The 22,549-nt window shown below is 33.6% G+C and overlaps 1 protein-coding gene across 3 annotated transcripts in view; it reads left to right on the forward strand.

The window, feature by feature from the left end:
* MATR3 (matrin 3) overlaps positions 1-22,549 on the forward strand; it is a 45,744-nt gene extending 23,195 nt beyond the window's left edge. For 2 of the 3 annotated variants that reach the window (XM_007461434.1, XM_007461433.1), the window contains 13 exons: positions 9,505-9,566; positions 10,664-10,705; positions 11,033-11,145; positions 11,399-11,451; positions 11,880-12,005; positions 12,515-12,640; positions 12,826-12,993; positions 16,788-16,919; positions 17,201-17,244; positions 17,352-17,727; positions 19,253-19,475; positions 19,970-20,091; positions 21,147-22,549. In XM_007461434.1, coding sequence (XP_007461496.1) covers positions 10,704-10,705; positions 11,033-11,145; positions 11,399-11,451; positions 11,880-12,005; positions 12,515-12,640; positions 12,826-12,993; positions 16,788-16,919; positions 17,201-17,244; positions 17,352-17,727; positions 19,253-19,475; positions 19,970-20,091; positions 21,147-21,197 — 1,536 coding nt within the window. In that variant the 5' untranslated portion in view covers positions 9,505-9,566; positions 10,664-10,703 and the 3' untranslated portion in view covers positions 21,198-22,549. Of the gene's footprint in view, positions 1-3,563; positions 3,631-3,665; positions 4,523-9,504; positions 9,567-10,663; positions 10,706-11,032; positions 11,146-11,398; positions 11,452-11,879; positions 12,006-12,514; positions 12,641-12,825; positions 12,994-16,787; positions 16,920-17,200; positions 17,245-17,351; positions 17,728-19,252; positions 19,476-19,969; positions 20,092-21,146 lie in introns of those variants that run through there. The other variant, XM_007461432.1, reaches the window with a different exon arrangement.

Below are 22,549 nucleotides of genomic sequence, written 5' to 3' on the forward strand. Positions count from 1 at the left end.
GAGCCTGTGCTCCGCAACAGGAGAGGCCACAACAGTGAGAGGCCCGCCAAGCCGGTGTACCGCAAAAAAAAAAAAAAAAAAAAATTGTTTTTAAGAAGTGATTATTTCACACAATTGAAAACATAAAGATCCATATGATGGTATTAGATACCTTTAAAACATAGCATTTTTAAATTTAGAAGCTGAAGATTTTTTAAGAACTAAAGTCTGCTTATGGTCATTTCACTTCCTGCTAAATAACCCTTTGAAAGAATGAATATGTAATAGGACTAATAGGTAATCTTTATTTTACATAGGAAATCGAAATATGAAACAACTTTGTTTTCTCCATGAACTTTCTGGATGTGTTAAGCTTTCATTTGTTTTCTGAAATATTTTAGTTTTCCATTTCTTTTAATTGTTGAAGAAAATAAATCCAATAAAGAGTATCAGATAGTATTCATGGAATGTGGAGGTTGAATATTATTAACTGAAGCTTATTTCTTAACCATACATACAGATACTTGTTCCTCTGTTGAAGGTGAAGCTAACATCTTTAGTAGCATTTATATCATGAACTAGGTTTAAGTTCCAGGTTAATAATTTAGAATTGTTTATTAAAATGAGCTTTAAATCTGTTCATTGAGAATTTGAATATCAGATTGTAGTTAAATGGCATTTGTAAAAGCAAGCCTAATTAGCTGTTCTTTTTCTGATGTTTCCTGGTTGGGAGTGGGGTGGAGGTACTTTCTCTTTTGGAAGTGAAAGATCCTGCATTAATGGGCATTTAGAATTTATTGTATAAAGAATTTAAATGGGTAAATTGGATTTTGATATTACATTCTAGGTTAGTTATCTCAAAGGAATTATTTTCAAGCTTTATTAATCTCTGTGAAAAGGCAACTTTATAATGATGGGGGGAAAATACAGTAAAAGAAGCTAATCTTTTTTAAAAATCTTGGTAACTTAGTAAATCTCTCAGTATTGTGCTAACTTTCATAGGCAGTAGGTCTTGCTTAAAGGAGCCTTTTAAAGTGACTTGTTCGTCTTATGTTCACCATTGACCGAAGATCTAAAGGAACTTTTTGTAAATGTTCTTGCACCAGTGCTGTCTTGTCTGATTTCTCTTAATTTCTTTGTTCTAATAAAAGATTTTTAAGAGCTTTGTTTCCATCAAAAGTCTGACTTAAGTTCTTTTTCAGTAATGCTACTCTCATGTCTTTGTGTGGGACTGCATTTTAAGTTGAAGCTGAGCATTTTAAGTTGAAACTCTGAGTCACAAAACTATTGTTATTCTTAAGAATTACAAGTTGTCATGGGATTTACATAGTTTGTCTTGCCCTTTTTCTTAGTTTTTCTGACATCCATTTTCTGTTTGTCTTAAGGTTATCACCTTTTACCTTTACTTCTCTTAACCTTTACTTTTTGCAGATCCACCATTTTCATATATGCTACAAAGAAAAATAATTCTGTAATGCAACAATCATTTATTTCCCTTAAAATATGATCAATTAAAAAATGTACATACGATCATAATGCTGCAGTATAATTCCCATAAGGGAAAGAATAGTTCTTTCAGAAGACTGGCTTTTCAATAATACAAAGCTTTGGCTCTCAAATGAAGGGCAAAGCTGTAATTAATAGTAACCTCTATACATTGAAATTTTGATTTCGAAAAACCCTCTTAATGTTTTTTTTTTTTTTTTAACAAAGTATACATGAAAACTTAGAGGGTCCTACCAGTGTTGACACAATATTTCAACCGGCATTCTGTATGGCATTTAAAAGTCATATCAAAGAAACCTTCATCCAATGATGTACACTTAGTCTTGTCTTTATTAATCTTAAGGCCTAAGTAGTTTACATAATGGATCTCATCTAGAACTAGTTTCTTTAGTGTCTTCTCAAATTCGTCTTTCTTGGTGTGCAAAAACATCTTCTGTACTTCCAGTCACCTCTGATAGCATTTCTGTGTCTTTTTAACTTTGTTACATCTTTTTGTAAAATCTAAAGTCTTGCCTGCAACTTTTTTTTATACTTCTTCTACCACTGTTTTCATCCAGTGTTTCCTTACTTTAATCTGTCATTGGTGGAATTGGTCCCATAATAGACTTGTAACTATTGAATATTGCCTGGTTTTTACATTAATAAAGTTTAATATTTTAAACTAACAGTACTTAGGGGTATGGGTGTTGAAATGTATAAAAGTTAACTGAGCAATGCTTCCTAGTAGAATTATGTAGCAAACAATTTAAGACCTATCAACCTCGTATGTAATTGTGATTATAAAATTGTTTCATCTAGGACATTTATTGTGTATATCATTTAACTGGTACTTTATGAGCTCACACAAATGCTTTCCAAATTCTTATGTAACAGTTTCTGAGGTAAAATAACAATTTAAGAAAGAAGATGAAAATAATTTCATTATTTTCACGTCTTGGAGGAAACACATCTTGGAGGATCACATTCAGAATTTAAATTTTCAAGGTGATTGGGCTATTCTTGTGAAAGTATCTATGTTTACAGAAATCTGTGTAAGCAAGATCTCATTTTCATTTTCACCTGTTTTGAGCTCTAGGGGTGCTGTGGCCCTGAGCATTAAGTGAATGTCGATGGCTGCTACCTTGGGGAGTTTCACTTCTTTAAATCACCTATACTTCCTGTACCTGGGTTTTTTCTTGGGAGGTCTCCTATTTCTGTACTGAGCATATTTAGTTCTCCTTACCTTTTAAGATTAGAGATGAAATAAGCAACTGCCTGATATAGGATGGACAGTAAGAAGGCAGTTAATTGGCTTAAATTTGTGCAGAAATCCTTAAACTGTAGGAAGTCACTTATTTTTCTTCACATCTGTCTTTACCTCAATTTGATTTTGCTGCATAAAGGTCTCAACTGGTTGTGTTTGATCTTAGATCTTATACTAGGTACTTGACACCTAAGCTTCGTTTACTTGTGATTTTACTTGGTTCTTTCTGATAGTGTTAATAGGTCTCATTTTCTAAAACAGAATACAACTGATTCATCTTTGACTTGCTGACCTTGGTTTTTTGTTTTTAGTCTTCTGGAACTTAAGCATCATACTATAGGGTGTATTTTTATTCTTCTAAAAGAAGAGACCCATCTATATTTTTATTGAAATTTTGATGTATTCAGACATCTAACCCTTCAATTGAAATGTTTTTAAATTCAGTATGAAATTCCCTTTAATAGTTAAACTTTAGCATGAAAGACTACTTTTTAAATATCTATATGCAGGCTCTGCATACATCTGAAATCTGTTTAAGTTATGTAATTCCTTGTAAGTTTGAGATCTTAAATGTTTTTTTTTTTTAATCAACATGATGCATAAGTTTTTTTTCTAAAAAAACGGCATCTACTTAAAGGGATTTATGACTAAAATTGCTTATTTTTCTACAGAGTTGTCTGCTGGTTCTCAGCTTGAAGAAGATTCTACAGTCCTTATTGATCCTTTTTCTTGGCGTTACCATTTTTTGAAGCAAAGTTAACCTAGTTTTCTAGTTTGAGCTTTCTTTTTGGCCATCTTCTAAAATTTTTTTTTTTAATCTATAAACTAGACAAGAGATAGTTCTACAATGTCCAAGTCATTCCAGCAGTCATCTCTCGGTAGGGACTCGCAGGGTCATGGGCGTGACCTGTCTGCAGCAGGGAACAGGGCCGTGGGTGTGACCTGTCTGCAGCGGGAATAGGCCTTCTTGCTGCTGCTACCCAGTCTTTAAGTATGCCAGCATCTCTTGGAAGGATGAACCAGGGTACTGCACGCCTTGCTAGTTTAATGAATCTTGGAATGAGTTCTTCATTGAATCAACAAGGAGCTCATAGTGCACTGTCTTCTGCTAGTACTTCTTCCCATAATTTGCAGTCTATATTTAACATTGGAAGTAGAGGTCCGCTCCCTTTGTCTTCTCAACACCGTGGAGATGCAGACCAGGCCAGTAACATTTTGGCCAGCTTTGGTCTGTCTGCTAGAGACTTAGATGAACTGAGTCGTTATCCAGAGGACAAGATTACTCCTGAGAACTTGCCCCAAATCCTTCTACAGCTTAAAAGGAGGAGAACTGAAGAAGGCCCTACATTGAGTTATGGTAGAGATGGCAGATCTGCTACACGGGAGCCACCATACAGAGTACCTAGGGACGATTGGGAAGAAAAAAGGCACTTTAGAAGAGATAGTTTTGATGATCGTGGTCCTAGTCTCAACCCAGTGCTTGATTATGACCATGGAAGTCGTTCTCAAGAATCTGGTTATTATGACAGAATGGATTATGAAGATGACAGATTAAGAGATGGAGAAAGGTGTAGGGATGATTCTTTTTTTGGTGAGACCTCGCATAACTATCATAAATTTGACAGTGAGTATGAGAGAATGGGACGTGGTCCTGGCCCCTTACAAGAGAGATCTCTCTTTGAGAAAAAGAGGGGCGCTCCTCCAAGTAGCAATATTGAAGACTTCCATGGACTCTTACCGAAGGGTTATCCCCATCTGTGCTCTATATGTGATTTGCCAGTTCATTCTAATAAGGTGAGTTAATGCAACAGATACTTCTAATTTCTTTTACGTTGTAGTGCCTATTCTGTATTTACCTATATCTTTTACTCTAATTCTGTAGTCTGGTGACATTGAGTTGATCAAGAATTTTTATACTTTTGAGAACACTTACTTTATTTCGAAGGTAATTGTTTTTGAGCATTTTAAACCAGGGCTTTACATTAATACAATCTGCCTAGATTACTTCTGGCCACAAAGCTGTCATCCACTGGGATTATCTTGTTGGTTTTTGGCATCAATATGTTCTTCTTAATCGTATATTTAAGCAGGTTTTTTGTCTGCTTTGTTGAATTGTTTTAAGTATATATATTTTTTTTGTTTTTTGGGTTTTTTGCAGTCAATGTGCTCTGCCATTCAGGATGCTAGATAATCAGCTCTCCATCTGTCTTAATTACTGATTCGTATGTAGTAAAGTTGTATTCTTGAACAATTCTCTTTTTTTCCTTATCTGTGGCTACAGGGAAAGAGTTAATGTAGAGCCCTGGTATTTGTTTCAGTATATTTCATATTTTAGATTAGTTCATTCTTCCTTTTTTAATTTCCCTTTAACACAAACTCTCATGCTATAACTGAAATTTTTTCATCATTTTTTTTCTCCTTTTCCACAACTTTCTTAAACATACTTCAAAACTCACTTTTTATTATCCCATATTGCATCTATCCCTTTAGAGACTTGGGAAAATCAACTACTGCAGTATCCTGCTCTGTGTTCCTCATAAGCATGTTCTTTTTCTGACTTAGGCTTAGACTTCTGGTATAGTCATTTGAGGAAAAAAAAATCTAATTCTCCTTTGCTTTAATTATCACATCTGGCAAAATGGGAACTTTTTCAAAATGTCCTTTTAAATATATTGTCTTTTCTCTTTCAACGTTTTCAATGCTAATCATTCGCACTGTTTTTTTCCCCCCCAAAATACAGTGCAGTTGACTTAAGGTCAACATTATAGCACTCCACTAGCTTGATCTGTAATCTGACCATCCATTTTTCCTGATGTGCTGTACTTAACTGGAACATGTTGCTGCCATGAAACTGATTTGATGGTTACTGTTACAGGGTTTTTTCTTCACATTAACATTTGGAAGGGTCCTTTTCTTTTCATATCTATCCCTTTTAAATGCATTTTTAAGTGAGTGTTGATTTTTGAGCAAACTATATCATATAGGTCATTAGAGATTTTATTTTTAATCTTTTTAAAAGTATTACCAATCAATCCCTTTTCTGTGTTTGGATCTCAATATTTTTGTCTCAGATAAATAAGAGAAGAGACTTCTTATATTATTTGAATTTACAGAGTACTTTGAAAAATATCTTTAAGAATAATTCCTAGCTAAATATATGTATGTATTCCTTATAATACAAAAATCTTTTGAATTAATGCATCAATAATTTAAGTATACAAGGAATATTTTAATCTTTAATCCATGTCAAAATAAATTAACTTCAAATGCTAAATTTACGTTCATAGATTAATTTTCATTTAAGACAGAACCACAAACTCATAAAAGTTAGGGAATTATATTTAGTTGGTGTTTTCCTTTTTCAAATTTGTTGGATACACTAAGTATATCATGGAATTTAGTTTTTGTTCAGTACCAACCTTCAAGTTTTAGGTCTGGTATGAATTGATTTAATGAAAAGGTCCATTAAACTTTGGTGACTCAAAATATTTTGTTACTTCTTGCCTGTTCGCAGAAATGGCAATACGAGAAATATTCTCAGATAGGTTCTCTAAGCTCTAAGTAAGATAACTAGTACAGTGTCTCAAAGTGATTGTAAGGGACTTAAAATCTTTGCTACTGGAGTCATCATAAATCAAAAGCTGTTGTTGGAAGTCTCCTTTTCCTGACTTTGAGCAGTAATTTAACCTTGCTGCTTACACGTGGGAAAACAAATGAACACAAAAGAAAACCAAGAAGGGCTTTAATTAGAAAAAAAGTTTCTATTTTTATATATGATTATACTTTTCTCTCCAAATGTTGTTACCTTCTAGTTCCTTAACAGTTATATTAATAAATAATGATAGTAAATGGACCTAAATTGACAAAAGAATATATTTGAAACTTTGAATTCAAGAGTAAGACACCTAACCTAGTGCAAGAGGTACTTTTAACCTGTAAAAATGCATGTACCCTAGCTAGTTTGGGTATTTTATCACAAATTTAGAAACAGTTAAGAATTACTTTAGAGGCCCTTTGATTGTTTGGTTTACAAAATTTATGGTATTTGTAAATTGTACCAATTTTAAGAAGTTTTAGCACCTGGATTCTCTTAATGTATTTTAGTTTCCTTAACATAGCTAATGTTTTCTGGATATCTTCATTATGGAAAAAATAAATACTCACTTTTAGTAGGGATCTTTTTAATTTATAGCTGATGTAGAATCAATGAGTTTAGAGAAAGTAGATAATGAAAAATTTTTTAACATTTAATCCTGCTCTCTGGTATTGCTGCATAACTTGGAAAATCTGTTCTTTTCACTTAGTAGTAATGTTAAATAGCCTACATGATCAAAACTTCTTCTTACTATGAAATAAGAAACTTTTAGGTGAGAAACATCTAATTTGTCATCATTATTTTTGATATTTTAAGTAACTTTCAGTGATGGTGTTGCTTTTATTTCTTTCTAGGTCATTGTAGAACATCAAGTTGCTTTTCTACACAGCCTCAAACTTGCCTCAAAATTCCTTTCACTTAAAGAAAACTGGCCACTACAGCCCTTTCACTGTCTTGTCACTTGAGTTCATATTTTCCTTTCAGTATTCTAGAAGCCCTTAAGTTATTCTTTATTCTGCCATTCCACATGTGCTTCTCCAAATTATCTTTTCTTTATATAATTTAGGTATCTCAGTGACATCAAGGTGAATGTAGTTTCTCCTGCAGAACTTCTGAATTCAAAAAGTGAATCCTTACTCTTTATTAATCTGATGTGAGAGTTACCTCCATGTAGAATCCAAGGATATAGGTTTTTTTAAAAACTTTTGGCTCTTAATCCTCACCTTAGACCAAACAGTAAAAGATCAGGTATGGTAGTGCAGATTAGTAATGGGTGGGTTTGGGAGATATATAACTGATTCTTTGATCTTGGCTTTCCTTCTAGTACTTTGTAAGACCAGCCATACTTTCACAAGTTTGAACCTTTAAAGATCATGGGGGATTGGCTATAAATAACCTCTGGTCAACTAGGTATATCCTTTCCATCTCCTATTAATTAGAAGCATGCCTAATAGGGTAACTTTTGCTCCTCTCCCAACACACTACTTCTCAAGGATATTTTAAATCTGAATATTTTTCGTTAAGAAAATTCTAAGTTAACGTATTTGTTTAGTCCCGCTTCTGAATTTTGTGAACTTTACCTATGGCGCCTCTTAGTTACAGCCATTTTTAAAGTGGCCTCCAACAAGTCAGTGGTCTGTTGCTTTGCAAATAGAAATGTTTTATATCCCAAATATCTGGTTGTAGAGCCAGCTGGAGAGATCTCTTCCAGTTCCTTACTTATTAGCCATTATTTTAAAAAGACAATCCAGCTTTGAGAGATAGTTCCCCAAGTTCTTAGAAGTACCATTCTGTTTGAATGTGTTCCATTTTACCTCTTTCACAGTTTTAGTTAATTTTATTAGGGCATGGAAATGTGTGTAAACTCTCAAAATGTAAGTTAGTTTTTAAAAATTAGATCCCATTTATAAAATGACTTTTTGAAAAGTTTCAGAATGGTGTCTCTTGTAATTTGGTTCCTTATTTTAGTTCAGCTCTAAGTGAGACTCCCTTTTTAAAACATTGCCTGACCATGTTTTATATTCCAAATATAACGTATTAGGTAGTGTGGGTGTTGGAAAAGTTGCCTTATTTTGTGGGGATTTGTGAAACAATAATACTTGTAAAGTGGGAAGTGTAAAACAAGATAGCTTTCTTTATAAGCAATGTAATAATAGTTGCTTTTCTTTCTTTTTAATTAAAATTTTTTTATTATTAGCACTTCCTATGTGCCTGGCAATGTTCTGATAAACAGGTTACCTTTATTAATTCATTACTTTTCACAAAATCCTAGGCGGATATTGAATCACAGTGAATTTAAATAACTTATACGAAGGATTCACATCTAGTAAGTGGCACCTTGGGAATTAAATGTAGGCAGTCTGGCAGCAAAGCCTACTTTTTCCTAACTCTTTCTTAATATTGCCTAAAATGTTAACCATTTACATGTGAATTTTTAAAGAAAGGAAAGTTTATATGCATAAAATAGGAAAAAATTAATCCCTTCAAATTTAAAATAATCACACAGGAGCAAATACTGAAGAAATAAAATGTTTTCCTCCCTAAAATTTAGAAATGGACACTCCTAAAATTTGCTTCTCTGATTTTGGGAAATATAATGGGAGCTTAGTTTTTTGATAAATGGGAGCATTTTCTAGAAAAGTCACTCCTGTTGAATCAACTTAGCTTTTTATGGCTGTAGTACACTTGCAACATACCTTAAAGGCTGGATGAAATTAAAGATACTCTTTTTAACTAATTATTCACATTTATAGTATATATTTTCTAAAGTGATATAAGCATGGATATTTTTATCATATTTAGAGTTCTTTAAAAGCAATTCTAATGATACGTAAATAAAATTCAGTTTCGTCCACAGCAGAAATTAATATGCCTGCTGATCTCAAGGTCAGTTACTACTCTTGATCTTTATTAACTCTATATCTTTTCCCTGTCAGGTCTGTTAGTATATTAACCAAGTTATCCAGTTTTTCCAAGAATGTGCATGGCGTATTTGAGGGCAGGATCAAGCTACAAGGATTCAGAGAAATGGTTTTAAATTAATTCAGTGTGATTAGTGAATGGGCAGGTGTTTGTTCTGCTTATGATACTATGTATAGATTAACATCCCAGATTTTGAATGGTTCAAATGAAAATACCTTAGTTTTATTTTTGTTAATTCTGCTAATTTACTTTGCTACAGGAGTGGAGTCAACATATCAATGGAGCAAGTCACAGTCGTCGATGCCAGCTTCTTCTTGAAATGTAGGAGTTTGAAATACCTTTAAAGCATCCTTATCGTGAATCAGAAACACCCATTGATTGCTTTGGGGATTTCACCGTTTACTTGTATAATATCCACATTGTTATTATTGCATAGTTGATACTGTCCAGGCAATGCCATTTACAAACAAAATGTTTAGATCTGGAATTGTATATGGGATGTTAGATGCAGTGGTATTGGTACTTTGTTATTTAATATTATTTCTAGGGTTAATAAACGTTGGTTCTTTTTATACAAATTGAAAGAATTAATAGACTTAAAGATAGCCTTTGATACATAGAACAGGTTCATAAGAGCATTTGCAGTAACAGTAATACGTGCTCTAAGAACATAGAAGATGGGGAAAGGGGGGAAATTACTAGAAGTTACAAGTTAGTTTTCAAGCACAACCCTTCAGGATGTATTTTTTGCTTTTGAGATACTTTTGATTCTGAGTTTAAGTTGCTAGAATGAAATTGAATTCCTAAAGAATCTCCCTGCCTAAATAGCACATGATACCCATTGTTCACTGAAGTGGCCATTTTCACGTATGCTATGCTCTGTTGGGGCTGTCCTTTCTGTCTAGTGCCACAACTCAGCTCTGATCTTGGTATTTAATATTGGAGAAAGAAAATCTGTGGTCAGTCTTTGTTTCCCTATATAACCCACATTTCCAGTCCCTCATGCAACACTTTTCCTCTTTGTGAATTAACAAATATAGGGAATTCTCTAGCGGCCCAGTGGTTAGGACTACACACAATTTCAATGCCAAGGGCCCGGGTTCAGTCTCTGGTTGGGGATACAAGCCATGTGGCATGGCCAAAAAAAAACAAATATAGGAGTATTTTAATTGCAACATACATTACCTACATTTTCAGGCAATACAGAACAAGTTTATTCTCCTTCATTTGGATTAATTTGAAACTCTGAAATTTTCCTTTGGAAATATCTACATGTCATGTTTTTAAACTGTAATATTTCTAACACTTAGACTCTGTATAACTTTACTAATGAATAATCTCTATTTTAAAGGCCAAACGAGGCTACTTTGTGAGTAGGACAGTTTTATTTTAAAGTTAATTTTCTGGTCTTTTTAAAGCTACCCAGAATGGAATCCTGACAATGATACAGGACACACAATGTAAGTTAAATTTTTTAAGCTATTGTTTGTAAAGGAGATCAATGTAAGGAATTCAGGTTAAATTTTTCAACATTTCATAAACAATATTTTCTTAATTTCTTTATTGAATATGAGAGTTTGGTAAAAGTCACTGTGGGTGAAAGAATTTCTAGAAACTATCTTACGTAGTAATTTTTTTTTATTGTTATAGATTTTTCCCTAGTTACTTCATACATAAATGCCCCCAAAGATTGGAATCATAGTCATACAAATGTTTTAGCAGTAAATCATAGTTATTTCTGATGGACTTTATCATGCTTTGTATTTTATGTTTTCACATTATACTAGGGGTGATCCATTCATGTTGCAGCAATCTACAAACCCAGCACCAGGAATTCTGGGACCTCCGCCTCCCTCATTTCATCTTGGGGGACCAGCAGTTGGACCAAGAGGAAATCTGGGTGATTATAAAATTCATGTTACCTTCCCCTAAGAGCTTTTATCATAAAAATTAAATGCAGTGATGTTAGGCAAAAGAAGTGTCATAGAACTGTAACTCAGAAATAACATTGTATGAGAAGACATGTGGTACTCATATGATATTTGTAATATCCTTCATTTGTGTTTGAAAGATGTCTGTTTTTCAATTAAAATAGCCTGGTAGCGCAAGTATATTTATTACAAGACTGAAAAATACACTTTTCCCCTATAAAGGTGCTGGAAATGGAAACCTGCAAGGACCAAGACACATGCAAAAAGGCAGAGTGGTCAGTAATAAAGCTCTTGATTTTACTGTTTTAGCTGTTTGGGGGAATGTGATTTGACTTGAATCCTTGCTAATTGAATTTGTGTCGTAGTCTTTATTAGGAAGATTGCTTTAGTTTGAAAATCATCGGGCTTTTATATATGACTTTGATAAGAGTTAAAACTTTGTTTTCCTATGTCCATAGTCTAGAGATCTCACCTTGATTCAAAGTTAAGAACTTTGCTATCTAATTATGTACAAGGTAGTCAATTTAAATATCAGTGCAGATACTGTTTTCTGGAACTTTGAGATTTGCCCCAGTGACATATTTTAAATATTTAGTTTTTTCCGGTTGACTGTAGATTATAAAGTTTTAATATAATACATAACCTGTTTCGTATTGCTTCTAAAGAGACTTGTTTACTAACTTGATTTTTTCCTAATGGATAGGAAACAAGCCGAGTTGTTCACATCATGGATTTCCAGCGAGGGAAAAACTTGAGATATCAACTATTACAGCTGGTGGAACCATTTGGAGTTATTTCAAATCATCTGATTCTAAATAAAATTAATGAGGTATGAGTTAAGTGTAGTATTTATTCATCACTAAAATATTTCCTAAGAGAATTACTTAATTTTGTGTTAGAGCTTAAATCATCAATATGGAATGTAATATAGAGCAAAGGGCCAATAGTTGAACTAATCAGTAATAAATTCTAGTACTAATGGATTATTAGTAACTTTATAAATTGTGATTCTTAAGCAGTAACATTGTCATTATTACATTGCTGCTACTATAAGGGCTATATATGAATAATTATTTGGAAAACCGTTTCAAACTTTTACCCAAATGGCACCAAATTATTTCAGATTCAGTAGGCATAATAAATGATAGTTTTAGTATCATGACGGTAATAAAATCTGAGGTGATCGTTAATAAATAGCAAATTAGCAATGCTGGGTTTCTTGTTTTGCTTTAAGATTCTTGAAAATGCTTTCTATTTAATGGTTAAATATTTTTGGAAAGACTTCGGGCAGTGTGGAATTTGGTTGGTTTGGGGAAATAATTTTTTTTGCCATTTTAGGCATTTATTGAAATGGCAACCACAGAAGATGCTCAGGCTGCAGTGGATTATTATACAACCACACCAGCATTAGTATTTGGCAAGCCAGTGAGAGTTCATTTATCCCAGAAGTATAAAAGAATAAAGGTAATATCTGTTTTTCCAGATTTGTATTACCATTTGATACATCATTTTAATATTTACTAACTTACAGCTATTTTAAATTGTTGCTAATATCTAGGATAATCTTAACTATTAACTAATAATTGTGGCATACCTACCAACGTTTGACTCCCCCTCCCTCCCTTTTTTTCCCATTTATTAAATTAAAGAAACCTGAAGGGAAGCCAGACCAGAAGTTTGATCAAAAACAAGAGCTTGGACGTGTGATACATCTCAGCAATTTACCTCATTCTGGCTATTCTGACAGTGCTGTCCTCAAGCTTGCTGAGCCTTATGGGAAAATTAAGAATTACATACTGATGAGGATGAAGAGTCAGGTAATATACATGTTGAAGTTTTGAAAAAGATTATTTCTCAGAGTGCTTTAAGTTTTTTGTTTCCTTTTGTTTTTTTAATGTCATTTGTAGTGAAGAAAGGGCGGGGAGGTAATTTGGCGCCCAAGGTGGAGTGGTTCTTTAGCTTATTATAGATAAATTTTCTAGCCAAGTGGTAGTTTTTTAAAAGTCATAGTAGGCGAATTCTATCAAACATTGAGAGAAGAGCTAACACCGATCCTTCTTAAACTCTTCAAAAAATTGCAGAGGGAGGAACACTTCCAAATTCACCATCACCCTGATACCCAAACAAGACAAAGATACTACAAAAGAAGAAAATTACAGACCAATATCACTGATGAACACAGATAGAAAAATCCTGAACAAAATACTAGCAAACAAAATCCAACAACATATTAAAAGGATCATACACCATGATCAAACGGCATTTGTCTCAGGGATACAAGGATTCTTCAGTATACGCAAATCAGTCGATGTGATACACTATATTAACAAATTAAGGAATAAAAACCATACGATCATCTTAATAGATGCAGAAAACGCTTTTGACAAAATTCAACACCTATTTATGGTAAAATCTCTCCAGAAAAATGGGCATAGAGGGAACCTTCTTCAACATAGTAAAGGCCATATATGACAAATCCACAGCAAACATCATACTCAGTGGTGAAAAACTGAAAGCATTTCCACTAAGATCAGGAACAAGACAAGGTTGTCCACTCTTGCCACTCAGCATAGTTTTGGAAGTCCTAGCCACGGCAATCAGAGAAGAAAAAGAAATAAAAGGAATCCAAATTGGAAAAGAAGTAAAACTGTCACTGTTTGTAGATGACGTGACATAATTTTCTACTCTACATAGAAAATCCTAAAGGTGCCATCAGAAAACTACTAGAACTAATCAGTGAATTTGGTAAGGTTGCAGGATACAAAATTAATGCACAGAAATCTCTGGCATTTCTATACACTAACAACAAAAGATAAGAAAGAGACATTAAGGAAACAATCCCATTTAACATTGCAACAAAAAGAATAAAATACCTAGGAATAAACCTATGTAAGGAGGTGAAAGACTTGTTGTACTCAGAAAACACTATAGAACACTATAGAAAACACTATAGAACACTGATGAAAGAAATCAAAGATGACATAAACAGGTGGAGAAATGCACCATGTTCTTGGATTGGAAGAATCAATATTGTAAAAATGACTGTACTACCCAAAGCAATCTACAGATTCAGTGCAATCCCTGTCAAAGTACCAATGGCATTCTTCACAGAATTAGAACAAAAAATTTTGCAATTTGTAAGGAAGCACGGAAGACCCCAAATAGCCAAAGCAATCTTGAGAAAGAAAAACGGAGCTGGAGGATTCAGGCTCCCTGACTTCAAACTATACTACAAAGCTACAGTAATCAAGACAGTATGGTACTGGCACGAAAACAGAAATATAGATCAACGGTACAGGATAGAAAGCCCAGAGATAAACCCACGCACATAGGGTCACCTAATTTTCAACAAAGGAGTAAACAAATGGTACCTAAGTAAACTTAAAAGCTTTTGCACAGCAAAGGAAACCATAAACAAGACGAAAAGACACCCCTCAGAATGGGAGAAAGTATTTGCAGATGAAACAATGGGCAAAGGGTTAATCTCCAAAATATACAAACAGCTCAATATCCAAAAAACAGCTCATGGAGCTCAATATCAAAAAAACAAACAATTTAATTAAAAAAATGGGCAGAAGACCTAAATAGACATTTCACCAAAGAAGACATACAGATGGCCAAGAGGTACATGAAAAGCTGCTCAACATCACTAATTATTAGAGAAATGCGAATCAAAACTACAATGAGGTATCACCTCATGCTGGTCAGAATGGCCATTATCAAAAAATCTAGGGCTTCCCTGGTGGCGCAGTGGTTGAGAGTCCGCCTGCCGATGCAGAGGACACGGGTTCGTGCCCCGGTCCGGGAAGATCCCACATGCCGCAGAGCAGCTAGGCCCGTGAGCCATGGCTGCTGAGCCTGTGCGTCCAGAGCCTGTGCTCCACAACGGGAGAGGCCACAACGGTGAGAGGCCCGTGGAAAGGGTGTGAAAAGGGAACTCACCTGCACTGTTGGTGGGAATGTAAATTGATACAACGACTTTGGAGAACAGTATGAAGGTTCCTTAAAAAACTAAAATTAGAACTATCATATGACCCAGCAGTCCCACTACTGGGCATATACCCTAAGAAAACCATAATTCAAAGAAAGTCATGTACCACAGTGTGCACTGCAGCACTATTTATAATAGCTAGGACATAGAACCATTCTAAATGTCCATCGACAGATGAATGGATAAAGAAGATGTGGCACATACATACAGTGGAGTGTTACTCGACCATAAGAAGAAACGAAATTGAGTTATTTGTAGTGAGTTGGATGAACCAAGAGTCTGTCACACAGAGTGAAGCAAGTCAGAAAGAAAATCGAATACCGTGTGCTAACACATGGAATCTAAAAAAAAAAAAAACGATGAACCTAGTGGCAGGGCAGGAATATAGACATAGAGAATGGACTTGAGGACATGGAGTGGGGAGAGGGGGAAGCTGGGGTGAAGTGAGAGTAGCATTGACGTATATACACTATCGAATGTAAAATAGTTAGCTAGTGGGAAGCAGCAGCATAGCACAGCGTGATCAGCTCAGAGCCTTGAGATGACCTGGAGAGGTGGGATTGGGAGGGAGGCTTGAGAGGGAGGGGATATGGGGGTATATGTATGCATATGGCTGATTCCCTTTGTTGTACAGCAGAAACTAACACAGTATTGTGAAGCATTTATACTCCAGTAAAGCTCTATTTAAAGATTAATTCTCAAAGTGCTTTAAGTTTTGTTTGTTTTTTGTTTAATATCCTCATTTGTAGTGAATAAATAAAGTGGAAAGTAAAGATCTTTTCTCTTGCTTGGTTAATAACACTATTTGTTTCCAGAGTTTGCTTCCAAAGATCTTCCTTTGTGTATATAGGTATACTTTTTCCCCTTACTTCAGATGGGATTATATCATACTGTTGTTTTCCACATTATATGATTCCATTGAGTAAACTGTAATGAATTTAATTTCTTTAGTTGATGGATATTAGAGTTGCTAGTATTTTGGCTGTGCCATTAATGCTGCTGTGGACTTTTTGGCATGTGAATTTATGCATTTGATTGAAGGGTACAATTTCAGAATTGGAATTTTGGATCCTGATACTTGCTTTCTTTACTTTGATGGTGTCAATTTGCTCTTCAAAAAATACTACTCATTTATAGTCACACCAGCATTGTCTGAGAGTGAGAGCTTTGCAAACACTGGATATTAAAAAAAGACTTCAAATTATGTGAGTTTAATGGATGGATTAAGTTATGTCATACTTGTATTTCATTTTTAAAATTCACAATAAGGAGAACATCTTTTCTTTCTTTTTTGTTAACCCTTTTGTAGTAACATGAGTTTATATCCTTCCAAACTTTTACTTTTTAATTTTTTGTTATTTTCCTTAATGTATTGTGAGTGATATTTTCTAAGCTTAGTACTTTAATTACTTTTGCAAAAAGACTGCATACAGGTGGTTTAATATTTGGACAAGATACTTTGTAAATCTGACAAATTGCCCTTATTTCACTGGGTGTTTTTTAACTCTTACTGCTATCTCTATACTAAAGATTAAATTCTCCTAACAGGTAGAAAAAACAAGCTCTAAAATTCTGTACAATTCTCTGAAAAATAATGTCATTGCTAATTTTTTTTTTCAGGCCTTTATTGAGATGGAGACCAGAGAAGATGCAATGGCAATGGTTGACCACTGTTTGAAAAAGGCCCTTTGGTTTCAAGGGAGATGTGTAAAAGTTGACCTGTCTGAAAAATACAAAAAATTGGTACTCAGGGTATGTAGTATTTGATTCTACTTCATTATAAAGCTTGTTTTCATGCTTTTCAAGCCATGACATTCTTATAGCAAAATGTTTATTATTCACTGCTCTATTGAAATGTTGATTGTAATGAATTGGTAACTATATTCAGCTTAAATTCTTAGATATGGTTACAGAGATTGAATAAGCTTAGTTGATATATAAAGGATGGTCATCAGTCATTAGTTAATTGGATAATTATATATTCTACAAATTCTAATACATTTATTTAACTTCTATAAAATTTTGTCTTTTAGATTCCCAACAGAGGCATTGACTTACTGAAAAAAGATAAGTCCCGGTAATTTCCCTTTGTGTCTGTGTCTGTGTCTTTGTGTACACTAGTATATTAAAAACTTTTGTTTTCCAGCTTAGGTGAATTAATTCAGATGTATCTTTTGGTTTCAGGAAAAGGTCTTACTCTCCAGATGGCAAAGAATCTCCAAGTGATAAGAAATCCAAAACTGATGGTTCCCAGAAGACTGAAAGTACAACCGAAGGTAAAGAACAAGAAGAGAAATCAGGAGAAGATGGTGAAAAAGATACAAAGGATGACCAGGCAGAACAAGAACCTAACATGCTTCTTGAATCTGAAGATGAGCTACTTGTAGATGAAGAAGAAGCAGCAGCACTGCTAGAAAGTGGCAGTTCAGTGGGAGATGAGACAGATCTTGCTAATTTAGGGGATGTGGCATCTGATGGGAAAAAGGAACCTTCAGACAAAGTTGTGAAAAAAGATGCAAATGCGAGTGCTTCAGCAACTGCCAAGAAAAAGCTTAAAAAGGTAAAGGAAGATTATATGTTGACCTGTTTTAGTAGAAAATGAGATCAGATAAACGTTTCAAATTATATATGTTAGGGTCACAGTAAAGAGAAGTCACTTATATTAGGAAAAAATAGATACAAATAATAAAAACCTTGAAATCTAAACTCTGCAATAAATAAATAGGACTGATTTTCAAAAGAAAAATATCAGTTCACAAAGGGAACTTTTTAGCAATGAAGGAGAAAGACTTAAAACTACATATGATTCTGTTTTGTAGTGGTAGTGTGTAAGTAGTAGTAGGCAGCCTTTATGGTCCAGCTTGTTTTTTAAAAGATGGGATATGAATTTTACAGTAACTTAACTGACCCAGGCCACTAAAAACCTTTTGTCAAAAATGGTTGAATTTAAAGAATTTTCCCATTAAAGAAATGTAACCTTGATTAGATACTTTAATAGGTTTTAAAACATTTTTTCTTAGAACACATGTCACATATAAGAGCATATAAGGCAAGTATCAATACAAAAATACATACATGGTAAAAGAATAGTAACTCAAGAGACCCATGGTGTATTGACTACCTATGTTAAGGAGCCCCTTTGGAGCTCCTTAAGATAAATGGGTATTGAAATGAGATTTTTATAATCCTATTTCATTGGTTCCTTCTAAGCATTACTCAGCTACTAGGAAACTAATACTTACCTCCAGTTTTTGATGGCTTGGTCAAAAAAATTAGTCTTGAGATTCTTTTTCTGGCTGCTATGTTTGCACTCTTAAGAGCTGATAATTATTGAGCGTTTATTACGTGCTATAATTTTTCCTAAGCTCTTTGTGTGTGCTGATTAACTGATTCTTATAATGACCCTATGCCATAGATACTTTGTTATCCCCATTTCATGAATGAGCAGATCGAGATATGTTAAAATTGAGTAGATTGTGGTTATTTATACTGCCTATAAATGGCAGAGCCAAAATCTAAACCAAAGCAGTCATGCTCCAGAGCTTGATTTTTAAACCACAGTGCTATTTTTAGACTGAATGTTCTCTAAGCAAGATTTATACCATAACATACCTTCTTTGAAGGACATCTTTCAACTACCGTTCTTCGATACATTCTCTAGCAGCAGAATAGTCTCAGAAAGTATAGAATATGAATGTCCTCATATTTACTTTCTCCTCTTTGTATGAGGCAAGCCTTCGATTATTTAGTTTTAAAACAGGCTAAGGTGTTTTTGAAAAGGTTAGTCATTTAGAGGGGGAAAAGGAAGAAGTCAGCTTTTTTTTTTTTTTTTTGTTTTGAGAAAATGAAGGCAAAGACGCTATCCCTTTCCCTTCAAGTAAAGCAAATGGAAGGGATGCTGCAGGATAATTGTTGCAGAGTAAATTTGTCTTTCTTAACAGCGACGTTTCCCAGGGAGTATGGAAGGTTTTGTCACTCTAGATGAGGTTGGTGATGAGGAAGATTCGGAACTTCAGAAACTTCGTAAATCGGGCATGGCATTTAAATCTGGTGACAAAAATGATGATGGTTTGGTTGAAATTAAGGTGGACAAGATCGAGGAACTTGACCAAGAAAATGAAGCAGCGTTGGAAAATGGAATTAAAAATGAGGAAAATACAGAACCAGGTGCTGAATCTGCTGAGAATGCTGATGATCCCAACAAAGATACAAGTGAAAATGCAGATGGCCAAAGTGATGAAAACAAGGAGGACTATACAATCCCAGATGAGTATAGAATTGGACCGTATCAGCCCAATGTTCCTGTTGGTGAGATTTAAGGCTTTGTTCTTCCCCTCTCACCCTCCCCAAACTCTTATTAAATAAGATTTTTTAAATTGGTCTTACATAAGCTCTGATAACATTCTTAATTTACTTCTGTGCAAAACAGTTTGTAAATCTTAATTGGAACATTCTTTTTTCCTCTTACCCATGTCTCCTGATTTTGTATTATCTTTTGTTACCATTCCATAATATGTTCTCTTCTCTCATAAAGTGTTCTGAGAATTTCACATTGCTTTTTGTTTTGTTTACCTTTTCTATTTCAATATTTTTAAGAGAACAATTAGGTGTGGGACCTTAAACATCAATTAAGTACAAACTATTAACAATGTCATGGTTTTTGTTTTGTTTTAGTTTAGGCTGTATTAGACTTGTCACAAATGTTACCTCATTCAAATTATATTGACAGGAAAAAAAGATTTGAGAACACTATTAAAATCTTCAGTTTACTGAATTTGTAAGAATGTATGTTTGTGTTCTAGGTATAGACTATGTGATACCTAAAACAGGGTTTTACTGTAAGCTGTGTTCACTCTTTTATACAAATGAAGAAGTTGCAAAGAATACTCATTGCAGCAGCCTTCCTCATTATCAGAAATTAAAGGTAAGGCTATATCTAAAAGGAGAGTTTAGTGAAAACTAGCAAATCATGTAAGTTTATGGAAAGTACTGTCTTGTGGACCCAGCATGCTTTATCCTGGAGGTAACATTCTTTATTGATGGGCCTTGAGCAGTTTAATGAATTCTAGAAACATCTGTTAATTAAGCCTCTTTCTAGAAAACACTCTTAACTAAATGTTGATAATTGAGTAATTTCTAAATTTATAGTTCTAAATGTTATAAATTCTTTGGTATAATTAAAGTTATTTGAGTATTCTCAAATGGTTGTTAGACTGATTTCTCTAATTTGGATATTGGAGGCCTGAAAGCCAGCTTTATAAAGTGCCATATCCCTTCATACTTAATGATTTTTACATTGACTTTAAATTATTATATATTAATAATGAAAATTCAGTAAGTTTCATGATCAACAGGATATAAAGATAAAAGGATACATTTAAAAAGCACAACATGGTAAAGCATAACAAATTTGTTTGGATATTTTGAAGTTTGGTGTTTTAGTTAGTGGCTTAAGGACTAAGTATTAAAATAAATAATGGGGAAAAACTTGAAAGTAAGAGTTAAAGAATTCATAATTGTAGGTAATTGTAGATAACACTTATAATATAAAGCAGAGCATTAAGAACAGTGGTTATTTTCAGTGGTAGCAGCAATTTAATATAAATATTTTGTCTGCTTGGCTTAGTGGAAGGGTCATTAAATAAATGTGTCATTTTAACTAAGTTCTTTGGGTGTAGCAATACTTCTGTGTGGCTGTTATGGTCTTTGATCATCTCTATAAGTTAGTCTTAATTGCACATTAAATAACTTTTTCATGTTTTACCGTTTTTCTCCCATGCCTTACTGTGGTGTCCAGTTTAGTTTCATACCTGCCTAATAAGAATAACTGGATCTTAAAAATATTGATAAGGTTATAGTTAAATTAGACTCAAGTCCCTAAATATGGATAGAATATTTTGTTTTGGAGTTAATCTATTTGTTATGTTTCACTGTGGTGACTTAATCCTTGTAAAAAAATTTTTTCTATTTTCTTTTCAGAAATTTCTGAATAAATTGGCAGAAGAACGCAGGCAGAAGAAGGAAGCTTAAGATGTGCAAGAAGCTTAATGATTTCAAAGAAAATAATGGTTCTTTTTAAATGTTAACCTTTTTTAAATACAATACAGATAGTTAGGAAACTATTGTACTCTTTTGTTATAGTGGAAAAATAATAGACGTCTGTTCATGTGTTAAGTGTTATAGCAAAAATACATATCCGGTTAAGTTAATGAAGAATTGTTTTTGTTTTATCAAAATGGTAACAGACAGAAATACTTGTTAGAGACTGACTTCATATGCTACTTAAGACACTTGCACCACTAAGAAAGATATGTAGAAACATTCAGAGAAGTGAAATTTAGTAGTTCCAAGCTTCAAAGAAATGTCAAAACTTTTGATTCCATTCAATAAAGAACAAAACCAATTGTATTTTTATTACTTTCATCTGAAACATTCCACATTTTAATCTGAGCCTTGCAGACTTTTCATTTGCAGTTCGAAGCATTTTTGGTTTTGTTTCAATTTTTGAGAACTTCATTAATGTGAGATTGGTAATTAAAATGCAGGTGCAGTTTTCTTTTAATGTCATGCTGTTTAGGTAATAAGAAATACTAAGTAATTGGCTTTAGATTTTGTAATTTTTTCCCTAAGTTCCTGCTAGATTTCGTATTCTAGTAGTCAGTGTATTTTTCAGTGAAATGTAAAAATATTCCCATTCTCTTTGACCAGTATTAATTTCTTGAGATATTGCTTATCACTTGAATCCTGTAGCTGTCATACATCTGGTATAAGCACATTTGATTTTTGAAGTGTGTAGACCATCTCTTCATATTTTCAAGATGTAATTTTACATTTCTGCATTTTAAAAACAGTTTGGCCATAATCTTAGAGGCACGCTTCTAATTCATATACTGCATATGTGACCTTTGTGAACAGAAATTTGCATGTATAATCTGTGTTTACTTGTAACTTTCTGGTTATATACTGCTTATATCTGTGGATTCAAGTTTCTGAAGTGAGTACCAATAAAAAAAAAAACCTAGGCCATGTTCATTGGTTATACATGTTTGAAATGTTAACCAATATATTTGTCAGTTGTGGTTTTTATTCACTGTTACACTTTTTGCATGCTTTAACAAATTATTACATTTTTAATTTAGAGTGTTCTAAAAACTAAAGATCTGAGTTTTAAAGCTTTTGTTGCTGGTGGATTTCTTGTTCCTGTTACGTAACTGAAAATGGGACTCTTCATAGTTTTTGTTTTTTGTTTTTCTCTTCATAGTTTTTTAAAACCTTGGAGTTTTAAGACGTTACGGGTGAGGAAATGGTAAAAGATCATGTTTAGACATGTCTAAGTATTTAACGATAAAGTTGGAAGTAACATGGAATAACAAGAATTGGTT

The sequence above is a fragment of the Lipotes vexillifer genome, unplaced genomic scaffold (genome assembly GCF_000442215.2).
Source record: "Lipotes vexillifer unplaced genomic scaffold, Lipotes_vexillifer_v1.1 scaffold217, whole genome shotgun sequence".
Classification (NCBI taxonomy): domain Eukaryota; kingdom Metazoa; phylum Chordata; class Mammalia; order Artiodactyla; family Lipotidae; genus Lipotes; species Lipotes vexillifer.